Genomic DNA, 12,703 nt, shown 5'->3' on the forward strand with positions numbered 1-12,703 from the left:
TTCTGTCAAAATTTCTCGTTTGATAAACGATAAATGGAATACTTGCAAGCATGAGCTATTCAAGCGTCGAGCTATCTGATTGCGAGAGATTGAAAATCGTGCGCAAAATCACTAAGAGTGAATTTCGACGAAAGGTCAATGTAGACAAATTTATGACTCAAGCAAAAGTCGTTGATCATTTACTAGACAATAAAAAATAGAGTAAAAATGAAACTTGATCTAGAGTTGAGAATTTTTATATGTTTAGGGCATAATTGGTATTGAACTTAAAATTGAGGATTTTCTATTATATAAAAAATTAGGATAAATTGGGACTTGATATAAAGTTATGGTTTTTTTATAGATAAAAAGAAAATTTAGAGTAAAAATTAAGACTGAATTTTGAATTTAAATTTTTTTATGTGATGAAATGTAGAATTGGGATACGAGTCAAAATTTGGAAATTGTTTTAGGCTATTAAACATGATAAAGTGGGAGAGTGATCTCTGACCCGCAAAGCATTTATGACAACCGTGGCATGGGGCCAGACCAGTGGCTTGGAGAGAGTCAGAGCCGAGGAAGCAATCTTAGGACAATCAAGTTTGCCTTTTTAGCAATGCCCCGTGTGTCAAAGCTCAACCAGTTTCCTCCTCCTCTTCAACTTTTCCAACCGCCTCCTTTCTCTGTTCGGTAAGAACGACGAAGATTTTGTTTAAAAGTGGCGTCGCGACATTTCTCGAACCAGCAAAAACATAAATTGGAATCGGGAAAGCACGTACCGTTCTTGGCAACGCGCGCAATTAATGCGTTGAAAGTACGGATATATTCTCGCTTTAGCATGACGGCAAACGCAGTAATGTGGGTCAGAGCAGAGACGTATCTTCTGGGTGGCTCGCCATGACAACGAGACGTCGACCCACATCGCGGCCGTTCTTGGTTCCTCCACGTGTGTTCCCCTCTTCTCTCTTTCTTTGGCTGTGCAGTGAGGGAATCGATCTCGTTCTCATCGGATTCGTCCCAAGAGCGAACGAGCGTGCGGGAACATTGATACCCACAGTCGCTTTCCACTTCTTCTAGCTAATGAATTTCTTCCCACGATTATTTTTTTGGGTCAGTCCCGATGAATCCCATTAACTGGTTCGGCGGTTTCTTCTATTTTTCTCTGTGGTCCCACTTCGAGTTGCTGTAGCTGTACCTTACCTTGTGCTGAAGCCATCCGCTTTCTTGCCTCCTCTTTGTTTATTCCCGGGATTGGATCGAATATCTATACTCTCTCTCTCTCTCGAGAGAGAGAATTAGTGGCTTCCATTCGAATTCATCGGTAATTCTGCCCTCTGTCAGGTATTCGTTAACTTCGATACCATCCCATGTTCTATAGCCGTCTTGGCGTTCGAACAGCCGGTGGCTCTTGTCCCCCTCTTTCTTGACACGAGTAATCGATTGATTGATAGCTGTCGAGACTGGGGGAAAGCCATTTTTTCAGCTGGGTGGGTGGTGGGTGGGTGTGTAGTTGGTTGGTGATTCCCAGTGAGTTTCTGCGTGAGCATCTTTTGGGCCACTGAAAATGATTGCTTGGCTTTGCTTTCTCTTCTTTTCTCTTTTGGGTCGGTTGCCTTTGTGATCAGGCTTTGTTTGAATTCTTGGTGCTCTCATCTGGCTTGCTTCTGGTGGTCTGCTAATGGGTTGGTAGGTTTAATTTGTAGTGTTTTCCATACTTGAATTTCTCTCTTTTGGATGAGAGTTTTGTCGATTTACTTGGTTGTTTATATTCGCTAATGGGAGCTGGATGGAATTATACTATTTCGATTTGGAATGGTAGGTTAATACTGGTCGAATGGAACAACGAGAAGGTTCCAGTGTTGTTCAACAAAGGCGTGTTCGTAGGACCGCAAGTTGTGGACTTTGAAAGTTCTACAAGTCAACAATATTTGCAATTCTACATTATTTACTATTCTAGAATAAGATTGTTGATCCTATCACTTTTCCGTCTCCATGTTGGCTGTGATGCAAGTTATGAGAACTTTTGCACATTTATGATAGCTTTTTATCAGGACAGTTCATTGTGGTGCTGAAGTCGAGATAAATTGGGATGGTATCTCGTGCAGGAGGTGATTGTTAATCCTGTTTGAGACTTATGGTGCACAAAAAGGCTTGAAAGTTCTCATTCCAGATCTAGTTTTTCTGGCGATGCAAAGATGGGCACGAGTGAAAGAATCACCAAGTACAGGGATAGGCTCGACAAGACTCTGGCATCTCCTGATTTGACAAATGCAGAGACGCTTAAAAACCTTGTGAAAGATCATCTCCAACGTTCATCACTGGAAGACAATGAAGGTAGTAACTCTGCGGCGGTTCTGATGACATTAGTGAACTGTCTTGTGCGGTATTACTTGGCCTTTTTTGTGAAAAGTGCTGTTTGAGAAGGTTGATCTGGATTTTACAATTTCTGACGCTGAGGGAATTTGATTTTTGAAGAATTTTCTGAGGTTCTACTGGAGAGGAGGACTAAGGAAGTCTCTCATTTTCTGGATATGTTGAGAAGTGCTTCTGTTGGCGGCAATGGATCGAAAGCTTCTCAAATGTCACATGCTGAATGGAAAGTATGTAAAATAATCTTTCGGTTTGTGAGCAATCTGAAGTTTTTCCTTAGTCCAATTTGCTTGATTGTGAAATTCTATCTCAAACATCTTTTCTCACAATTCATCTGTTCTTGTAGAGGACTTAGATCAGTTGAGTGGCCTTTGTTCCAGAATAATCTGATCATCATTTCTCTGTCTGTCAATCTTTTGGCATTAAGCTTTACCTTTTCCTATCCTGTGCAAATTGTTGGCTTGTCTTGTAGCTGCAGGATAGCATCTTACTACTGTTGCTTTGGCTTTCTTTTGATCCAAAACTCTTCATGTTTAGATGTCTTTACAAAACTTGGAGGGCATTTTTCGGACAAAATGAGCCAACGTGTACTGTTCTGTTGCTTTAATTTTTTTAACTCCTCACATGATTAAAAGATCTCTCATTCACCTTCTAGCTGATTTTCATTTTTCCATATATATTGTTTGCAATAATCCACCTTTTGGAAGTATGAACTTCTTTCCGATAAGTTCTTGATGTGAATGTTCTCCTCTCCCATTTGACAGTTAAAACAAGATAATGAGGAGTTCAGAGTCATGTATCGAGAAGGACCCGAGGGAACTCCATACCATTCGTTACTTGTAGAAGGCTATGTTGATGGCCCCATGGATACTTGTAAGTTCGACATTCTTCCCAGCGGCTCATGCTTTGACCACATAATTACAAACAAGGAAGAAGCTGAGCATACTCGATGGTTTTGCAGGTTTATGTCTTTCATGGGAGTCCGCCCTGTATAAGAAATGGTAAGAGTTTTCTGCATCATCACTGTATCGTGTTGACTCGTTTCTGATGCATTATTTTTAGTAATGATTATCCAGTTAGCTATTTTGTTGTATTATCTTGCTTCTGCTTAGGAGATTCTTACACATTGACATCTGGCTTAACAACCTAATGCTTTTTAGAGAACAATTTTTATACTTTAGCAACAAAATGAGTATACAATTTAAGAAAAATATTGAAGAACAAGGAAAAGAAATTGTTGGGAGGTGCTCATTTATTGGGTAACATGTGTTCACAGGCAATAAGAACCAGTAATATGTGCGTTTCTTTTCATTGTTTTTGCAAAAAGCACGCATAGGCTTGCAATCCTCCCATTTAAGAGAGGGAGATTATGAATTTGTCTAGCTTTGTTATACGAATCTGCACAATTTCAACGTATGGTCTGATATTGGGAGTAGGTTCATGAATTAACAGATGAAACACTTTTCGTGAATGCTTATAGTTGTCTGCTTAAGAATACCTAGCTTTGCAATGTATAGACGCATGCTCGGAGGAGAAGCAAATGAGACTTCATTGATTGCATTAAGTTGAACACTATCTGAGGTATTTGAGCTACATAGATGACAGTCTTGGTTTGGTTTATGGCTTATCAGGTGGCCCCAGTATACTATGCCAACCTTCAAAATCGTTTCTAGTAAATGTCTCCAGAAGATCCGAATTGGAGAACAGATATCATCAGTGAGGTATGCCTAAAATTGCTATTGAAGAACATTCTGTAATTCTTCCCTCCTTCACAGTTTTGATATCTTCCCTGGTTGTTTTTGTAAGAAAGGGTGAAGGTCTCATGGCCACTATCAGCTAGGGAGGCTGTTGTGCACTTCTTTGAGTTTGAGTACTTCCAAGATGATTTGATCATCGTACTTTTGAACTCGGTAGCGATTATTCTAAACTCAACGGTCAAATTCGATGAGATTATTCCTTTCTCGTAGAAGTTAGTTACATTGAATTTTGGTACTTTTCACGATTCTTATCATGTTTACAATTTCCTGGTAGATATCTGAAACGGAGAAGATCGACAAAAGTACTCATGGGTACACTGGAGACATGATACCCGAGGAAAAAGATGTGATAAGGATTGGTGTGGTTGGAGGATTTGCTTTACAAAAGGTGACTTCTGAAAGAAGTTATTTTCGGTAAGCATTGATAAAGAGCATACAGTGCACAGTAAAACAATCCCTTGAAATAAGGGTGACTAAGTAGCTATATTGATTTGGCCAAAAAGAGAAACTAAAGAGCAGCTACGTTGGAGTTCTTTTGGTGAAAGATAAAAAGGTGAGTGATGCAGTCAAGACCACATAGAACCCAAGTTGATTTTGCGGGTGTGAGACGCCGTAAAAAAGTGCGATTCAGAAACTTCTGGTAGTGACTTTTTTTTGTACGTAATTAAGGGACTACATGAGTTATAGATTTGAACAACAAACATATCCTACACCCAATGTGGGAAATTTCGGTAAAAAGAGGGGAAATTGGAGACGAAAGATCAACTCATAAACAGTATCATTGTTTAGAGGTGGGAAGAAAGATGATTAGGTGCAATAAAGATTTGCGATCAAAAGAGTGGATCTTCTGCCTCTCCATTCTTGCAGAACAGTGTTGAGCTCACTGTGATTGCTAATTCTCTCCTTGAATTTACGACTTCTACATGTCCTGACTTCAACTTTTGCAGTACGATTGCAAACATGGACTTAAAGCTGGATTTTGTTCCTCCATCCCTCATAAACTTTATAGCAAGGCAGCTCATTGGTAGTGGATTTAGACTCTATCAGAAGGTGTGTCAGGGACTCCCTTGCTTTGGCTAGTTTGACATTCGTTTTTCCTGTTTCTTTTGTGAAGTGAAAAATGCCATGCAAACATCAGTTAGTAAAGGACTCGAGGATGAAAGGAAAAGAACAACACACAGAGAAATGGTTAATGAATTAATGAAGTGACGGGTGCTATTGATAATGTCCATCAGCAAAACATTTGATGATTTCGCTTGTCTATACAGGCAGTTGCTTCTGTATTCAAGTCGGATGGGGATTTTAAGCAGGCTTTGAATGACCCTCTGTATGATCGAATACGTAAAGCTTTTTATAGTATTTATCAACAAAATGGAGGTCTGGCGTACAAGAAGCTGGAGGACAAGGCAAAAGTTCTCGTCAATGAAGATATTGTAGATAATGCCGAAGATAACATAAAGGATGTAAATCAAGATATTCCAGTTGATCAGAATGCAGAAGAAATTCAGCCAAATTATAAACTGCCTCCATATAGCAGCAATTGTGGTGAAATCGAGGAGGTGAAGAGTGAGGACGGCATGGAGGGAGGTAATGATCGTATCATTAACCCTTCAAATGGAGATGTGGGGGAGATGTCTTGCCGAGATCGCAAAAGAAAAGTTCATATCCGTCCTGAGGTGGAACAAGCTCTTGGGACGCTGGAAAAAGCGATATCTATAGTTCGACAATATGGATTGAATGCACTTAACCATTCACCATCTTCTTTCTTTGAAGAAGAGCCACAAGATCTTGAAATGGATGCAGCTGGGGTTTCAATCTCTGAAAAAGTTGGATTCATTTCAAAGTATGACGTCGGTGTTGAAGAATCAAACAGGAAAACGATAAAGAAATCTACAGAAGAACCGAGAGAAAGCTCTGGCACTCACAGTTCGAGGTAATTATGATGATCAGTCAGTGCCATGCCTTGCTTATGGTTTCCTTTTTTTTTAATCTACACTTCCGCGGGTGTGGTAGTCATGGGTCGCAATGAAACTTCAACACAACTTTTTCACCATGAACGCACTAGTTTGTGGTTTGCCTTCCACTGATGAAGATAGAATAATACTATTTGATTTGATTGGTGCCAGCTCCTGATTATCTTCCGAAATAGGTTTTCCTTGAAAAAGATATGCTTGAGTTGCTGCGATGCCATTGATCTTTGCCTGTCGATTGTTTTTGGTGACTTCTAATTAATTTAATAGAGAAATTCTTGTAAGTAGAGTATATTGTCATCGGGTGGTGTTTACTGTGCGTGGTAGGTTCCCCCTCTTCTAGTCTGAGTTCTGAGAGCATGGTAATTGCAGGGATAGGAAATCGAATTCCAGTGCCACAAGGGAGGTAAGCCACAGCAAGGTAGTACCAGCTTCGCCGGAAGAGAGACTCGTGGCTCCTCCTCAGATCGACCAGGTCGTTGCCTCGTATTCTCTCGAGAATGGAAAGACAGAGGCGCCATTTTGGGACTCGACCACGGATGATGCCAAAGAGATGACCACAGAGGCAGAGAGGGGAGACAAAAACGGCACAGATACAAAGAACTCGTCGAGACGACGGAGAAGATACAGGTTATGTTGTTTCCGCCCACTTCTTGGACATTGATGGGGATGCACAGGATGGAAATGTTTGGTTCCCAACCGACGCTGCTCTCCGTCGGAAGTTCACGAACTGCTTACTCGGTCGACGGGTGACGCACGAGGAGAGCTACACTCTCTTTCTTTCAACACGCCTTCACCTTTCCTTTCGCGACCCCCTCTCTTTTTAAGGAAGATAGACCGGCAAACATTTTCGGGTCTTCTTGAGGGCAATTTACAATCTATGTACTGTGATGGGGAAGGAGCTACTATATGCGAACGCTTTCGGTCTTTAATGCTAATTTTTCATGATGTACGAGACACGAGCAATTCGTCTGGCGGTCCGGATTCAGCTTATGGTCACCGCCTTCTCTGTCATTGCCGGACATGTTCATCCTTTCGGGTGATCCCAGAGTAATGGGATGAATCTTGAATTCACCTTCCTTAAACTCTACGAAGTGTCGTGCTCGTTCTGAATTTGGCACCGTCTTTGCTGTGGCGTTTTCTCTTAAACCGTATTTAATAACCAGTCTTCAAAATTTACAGAATATTAGTTACACAAGAAAAAGGTTACGTATCAAATAAAATTTCCTTGCTTTTTTTTTTATATCTTAAAAAATGTTGGAAAAACATTAAATGTGTTGCGAGAAAGAATGTTTGGGGGACTGATCTATGATCTATTTAAAGACATGAATTTGAATTGCCGTAAGATATAAATGAAGTATTTATATCTTTAGTATTATTTGTGTGGATAAAGCAAGCATTTTGATGAAATTTCAATTGCTAAAAAGTTGAGAAAATGACACAAATGGTCTTTGAACTTTGATCCAAAGTGTGATTTGGTCCTTGAACTTTTAATTTGTCCAATATAGTCCATGAACTTTAGCTCAATACGTAATGTTGTTTATAAATTTTTAATTTGTCCAATGTGGTGTTTGAACTTTCGATACGTGTTCAAACTATTCTTCGGATTATATGAAAATATTCAATATTATTCATGTACTTAAATTAATAGACCGATAATATTTCATATATTGATATAGCTCGAGAACTAGTTTGAATATTTACAAAAAAAATTCATGAATTACATTAATTTATTAATAATTCATGAACGATATTCTATATTTGGTTAAAGTAATTTTTTTTTTTTTTTGGGTGGGTGGGGTTTCTAATATTTGGCTAAAGTTGAAGAACAACAAATGAAAACTTCAGGAAGCTTTCGAACCAGAAGTACGTGGTGGAAGAACAATTAAATCCGCAATCTTCCAGAATTACCCTTCCCATTCTGCCGCCGTACTTCTTCTCTCTCTCCTCCCCTGCTTCTGCCTGTGCTCCTTGTTCCGACGAGCGAGCGAGAGGGAGGTTCCGAGAATGTGGAAGAGAAGACTCCCCGCTGCTCTCTCCACCGCCCTTCGCAGGAGGCTCCCCCCAACCGGCCGTACCATCATCCCGGTCCATTCCTCTTCGCAGAGACTCCAGTGTCTCACCGAGCAGCGCGCGGCTTCCCTCACCTCCGATGCGGGAATCGCGGGCTTTTCCCTTTGCGACCGGTACGATTTCCTCCGATGTTCCGGGAGGAGTTGCTGTTCGGGAAGTGATTCCGATGGTGCAGCTTCCAAGTGCTGGAGTTGCGGCGCCGTGGCTCGGGAGACTGCGCCGACGCCGTTCCTGGTGTGCGAGTATTGCCATAGCGTGCAGCCCGTGGACGAGTCGGTGGATTATTTCCAAATTTTCGGACTGTGAGTATCTGTTGCGTGACATTGAGTGGTATCTTTCTTTCTTTTTTCCTTGCCTGTGTGTGAATTCGTTATGATTTGTTATGAATTTGCTCCTCAATCTTCTGAAGAAGAGATTATCAGAAAATAACCTGACGCTTGCTGGAAATTGAGTAGAGAGTCATTTTAGTCCAGTCGTATTCAGAGTTTGAGTTTTGTGTTTATCATCTGTTTTCTTGCGGAGACGTCATAGAGGAAAGATATCAGTCCAGACAACACACATCGAGAAATCAACTTTGAATCTTATGAGCAGCTGGTGAATTTTTTTTAGGAGTGTATGATTAATGGGCTTTCGAAAGATGAAAATTTGCGGGAGAAAAAGTTGAGGCATTTGCCTTAAGCGTGGAGTTGTGTGGTTTTGTCCTTGTGACTGAAAACATGTGCTTTTGTGGCTTCATTTTGTTTCTTGTCATATGCCTCGGTGTTCAGCGGGCATGAGAAGACAATGGAAACAACTCAGCCGATATGTATTGGCCACCCATATTTAACAGCAGTAACGTTTTACCAGGGAAAAGAAGTATGAAACTGATGTTAGCAATCTGGAGGGCATGTATAAGGACTGGCAGAAGAAGTTGCATCCTGATCTAGTCCATTCAAAATCTGAGGTTTGTTTCGGCAGACTTGACTGGGGGAGTTCTTACCGTATATGTCTATAGCTTCTAAATGCTCTTTATATCTTGTTCAGCAAGAAAAAGAATACGCTGCAGGGCAGTCTGCTCGAGTAATTGATGCATACCGCACACTTAGCAAGCCTTTGACAAGGGCGATATATGTTGTAAGTGTTACTTCTTGTTATTATCTATGGGTGTTCTCCCAGGATAATTCGTCTTCCTCATTGAGTTTCTTCATGCAACAACTCATCTACCTAGGGTGTGTCTGTTTCACGGAAATTGATTGATTGGAAAACATTTTTCCTAAAAATGATCCCTTATGAGGAAAGTGTTTACATCATCCACAAGAATGTTTAGACATAAAAAGTTTGTCGATAATGAAAACATTTTTTATTGATTAATTATTTCAAACGATACAAGAATCATTCGTTTCCTGCGAAGGAAATGGAGCCTATTGTTGTCCTAATTTCCTTTGCAGTGTACACTAGAGGGTCTGCAGAGGGGCATAAATTCATCGTGAAGACTAAAGGTGTGGGCAGTGACATTCTGCTCGACTTGCCAGAATCTTTGCTTGCTCCCGGCCAGTGTCTCTACAAAATCAAAAAGTTAACCTTTATGATGCATGATCTGAAAATTACACTCCTTTTTTTTCTTCGTATTTTGCCTCAACCTACAGCTTTTCAGTCTCTATGATTGGCTTATGGTGTATCAGAATATTTTTATATGAAATTCCTTATTAAGAAAAGAGGCTATGAACTTAGTTTGAAAGAGACAGTGTTCATCCAGTTCATCTTGTACTTGTTACATAATCTAGTGCAAGCATGACTTGTCACATTGAATCTGTTATTTCTTATACAGCTAAAGCTTGAAGGTGTTAACGTTGATGAAGAGGAGACCGTTTCAGAACCAGAGTTGTTAACTGAGGTAAATTTGGGGCTTCCAAAACGTATATATTCCGTGGTTATAAATGAGAAATTGATTACTTATATATTTTAGCTCCTTTCTGCCCAAATTTGCAAACACTGGGAAAAAGGCTTCTCGCTGCTTCAGTATATAGAGTGGGGTTTTCAAAGGAATATGCTGGTATGGTGAAAAGTATGAGTTAGAAAGAGGTTCTTTCAAAGGAATATGCTGGTATAGTGAAAAGCATGAGTTCTATTTATTTATTTTTGGGTCAAAGAAAAGCATGAGTTAGAAAGAGGTTCTTTTGCATGAGCAACACGTAAATATGGCCTTTATCTGCTGCCAGCATTTTAACATTTTCATTAGAGAGAGGAAGGAGTGAACGGACAGCTTCTCAAATATTTGAACAGTTGATCCCTTTATCTGTTATTTTTTTTTATTTTTTTCACGTTGAAGATTTTGTGGATTACGTGTCTCTTTTGTTGAATGCTAACGCAGATACTGGAAATAAGAGAAGCTGTAGATGAGGCCACTGACTCTCAGTCTTTGAGACAGATTCAGTCTCAGGTATGGCAAGCTTAACATAATTTGATAGCTAATCGGACCATTTTCTTCAGTATAGAGTTGTGGAGACTGGTTTATATGGTAGGCAGCTTCTTCGTGAATGAGTCGTATAGCTCCATTCATTCATCCATCATTTCCTTAATATTGTGCATTTGAATAGGATTGCACCGTCAAGGTACACATGGCATCTTTTGAACTTTTATTTTGCCATCTGTTTGCCTTAGAACTTTATAGCCATGTTAGGTTTCCGGCTCTGCAGCCCCTATGAACTTTGACTCCACATCTTCTACAAAATAATGATGGTCTCGTTGTTTGTAACTGTTGCACTTGTGCTGTTGCAAAGAGAGCAATAAATTCTCAGCCTGTACAATGACTTAGCGCTGTCTGTGACTTTGTTTCTTTTGTTAGATGGACGACAAAATGAGATGCTGGTCTCATTCTTTCGCCAGTTCACTACGCACCCAGAAATTTGAAGATGCGCTGACATGTGTTAGGAGAATGAAGTATTACAGTCGTGTAAACGAAGAGATCACAAGGAAGCTTTGATATCGGTGCTTGCCCAGGACTTTCTCGTGAGAGTACATGTAAGATTCTTCCCCACAATACGGATTCTTCTTTCCACATGAAGAGCTGCTCTCGCCTGCTAGTTTAATTGTTTCTTTGTTATTTCTGTTTCTCTTCTCTCTTAATGAACTTACCAATTTATTTATACCCATGTACTGGTTTTCCTAATTTATGACATTTGCTTGTAAGAAAAATGCAAAGGTGAAGAAAATAGAGGAGTAGAAAATAGAGGTGGAAAAGATAAACCATTTTTTCCCATTGATTGGAAGGGGAGCAAGTGGATATGAATAAAATGTGAAGAATCGATTGTACAGTGTCTATGTAGAATGGAAAAGGAGGAGGAAGAAATTTGGAAAAAATGACAATTTTCCATTCATTTGAACCTCGAATGCGCGAGTATATATCTGTCATTTATGTGGTTGACTTGGGGTTCGAGAATCACCAAGTTGTCTCAGTCATTACTTCCTATTCATGCCGTAGTATGTGGTGCAGTGAGATAAGTCTCTTTTGCTTCTAAGTGAATGCCATAAGATAAGTCTAGTGACCGGAAATTCAGCACTTATTCCGTTTTCATGGCATGAATTGATGGGTACTAAGGAATCTGTGCATGGCATATGACGGTGGTTAGTATTCCACTCATCTAAAAGTTGTGCCAGTCTGAAGCTACAGTATGAAATTCCAATGGCTAAAATCATAAAGAGGACGGACAAATACATAAACCGAAGCAGATGGAATACTCCAAAATGTACATTGTTCTTCTTAATCCATTTTCACAACGTTGCAGTTATTCTTTTCCCTCCTCATTGTTCTTTTGTGTCATGCCCTGCTCACGATCGCTTTTATACGCAGTTTGACATGGACTGTTGGAGACTTTACCTTAGTGGGTGGGTCTTAAGACTTCCTGCTCTCAGGAATGAGAGACAGCAGCCAAGAAACAGGAGGCACGAGAGCCGCACTTTAAACTTTTGACCAACATAAGAAGCTTTGGGTTCCCCACCACCTTGGTCATAGCGGATCATTGACACTGAGCCACTCGAATCCTTGAAAGCCAATTTCAAGGACGGACAAATTGCAGGATTCATTCCGTGGTTCTTGAACAATGACGCATGCAGGTACCTGTAAGCAGGCATGTAGATTGTAGAGCGTTACAGAACTAGTTCATGTTCTTTTATTTTCCATCCTGATGCCATTTCTTAGAGATTCTCTATATAAAGTTCACCGCTTCAACAATGGTTTCTGTTTGCTACCATCTTCCAAGTGGACAGCCCGAACTGTGCAGAGCGCTAGATGGATAAGTAAAAACAAGATATGGTGGTGGATGAAGGAGAATTCTCAAGAAAATGATTTAGGTCCTCAATTTAAAAAAAAAATTATCCGTTATTGCGCGGGCAATAACAAATATTAATCTCATTTCCGATGCAACTGTCACCACTACCTGCATGTAAAATTTGATTCTCAGGTCCTGGAGTATTTGATGAAAATATTTCACTCGTGACATGGACTAAAAAAGTTGCTTAAAATTTGATTCTCAGCTTCTTCAGAGCTGCCAATTTTACACAGGCGAATCATGGACA

General features: G+C 40.1%; 2 protein-coding genes across 13 annotated transcripts; both read left to right on the forward strand.

Moving 5' to 3' along the window:
• Positions 1–706: 706 nt before the first annotated feature.
• On the forward strand, positions 707–7,186 carry LOC115725794. 9 transcript variants are annotated; one of them, XM_048286039.1, is made up of 11 exons: positions 707–754; positions 2,085–2,313; positions 2,455–2,579; positions 3,114–3,222; positions 3,311–3,350; positions 3,981–4,070; positions 4,160–4,259; positions 4,381–4,520; positions 5,054–5,156; positions 5,375–6,039; positions 6,449–7,186. In XM_048286039.1, exons 2-11 carry the CDS (start codon positions 2,175–2,177, stop codon positions 6,738–6,740), a joined length of 1,803 nt encoding a protein of 600 aa, XP_048141996.1. In that variant the 5' UTR covers positions 707–754; positions 2,085–2,174; the 3' UTR covers positions 6,741–7,186. The 9 variants fall into 9 exon arrangements, with proteins under 9 accessions (XP_048141996.1, XP_048141999.1, XP_048141998.1 ...); XM_048286042.1 differs by lacking the exon at positions 707–754 and adding an exon at positions 763–778; XM_048286041.1 differs by lacking the exon at positions 707–754 and adding an exon at positions 1,287–1,300.
• A 768-nt stretch (positions 7,187–7,954) lies between these two features.
• On the forward strand, positions 7,955–12,371 carry LOC115757628 (iron-sulfur cluster co-chaperone protein HscB homolog). 4 transcript variants are annotated; one of them, XR_004017366.2, is made up of 7 exons: positions 7,955–8,451; positions 8,996–9,092; positions 9,173–9,262; positions 9,957–10,022; positions 10,500–10,568; positions 11,015–11,149; positions 11,979–12,371. XR_004017366.2 is itself a non-coding variant. In XM_030697938.2 (7 exons), the coding sequence occupies exons 1-6, from the start codon at positions 8,084–8,086 to the stop codon at positions 11,109–11,111; spliced, it is 828 nt and encodes a 275-aa protein (XP_030553798.1). In that variant the 5' UTR covers positions 7,955–8,083; the 3' UTR covers positions 11,112–11,149; positions 11,979–12,371. The 4 variants fall into 4 exon arrangements, 2 of the variants coding, with proteins under 2 accessions (XP_030553798.1, XP_030553797.1); XR_004017365.2 differs by having other exon boundaries at positions 11,015–11,116; XM_030697938.2 differs by having other exon boundaries at positions 10,974–11,149.
• Positions 12,372–12,703: the final 332 nt, after the last annotated feature.

Source organism: Rhodamnia argentea, chromosome 10, assembly GCF_020921035.1.
Source record: "Rhodamnia argentea isolate NSW1041297 chromosome 10, ASM2092103v1, whole genome shotgun sequence".
In the NCBI taxonomy this organism is placed as follows: domain Eukaryota; kingdom Viridiplantae; phylum Streptophyta; class Magnoliopsida; order Myrtales; family Myrtaceae; genus Rhodamnia; species Rhodamnia argentea.

Excerpts from the sequence above, each read along its gene's own strand:
- LOC115725794 (XM_048286039.1), top strand. The coding sequence starts at position 2,175 with ATGGGCACGAGTGAAAGAATCACCAAGTACAGGGATAGGCTCGACAAG. Across the intron at positions 3,223-3,310 it reads TGATGGCCCCATGGATACTT|GTTTATGTCTTTCATGGGAG; the intron begins GTAAGTTCGACA and ends ATGGTTTTGCAG. Across the intron at positions 4,260-4,380 it reads TCATCGTACTTTTGAACTCG|ATATCTGAAACGGAGAAGAT; the intron begins GTAGCGATTATT and ends ATTTCCTGGTAG.
- LOC115757628 (XM_030697938.2), top strand. The coding sequence starts at position 8,084 with ATGTGGAAGAGAAGACTCCCCGCTGCTCTCTCCACCGCCCTTCGCAGG. Across the intron at positions 8,452-8,995 it reads TATTTCCAAATTTTCGGACT|GGAAAAGAAGTATGAAACTG; the intron begins GTGAGTATCTGT and ends ACGTTTTACCAG. Across the intron at positions 10,569-10,973 it reads TGAGACAGATTCAGTCTCAG|ATGGACGACAAAATGAGATG; the intron begins GTATGGCAAGCT and ends TTCTTTTGTTAG.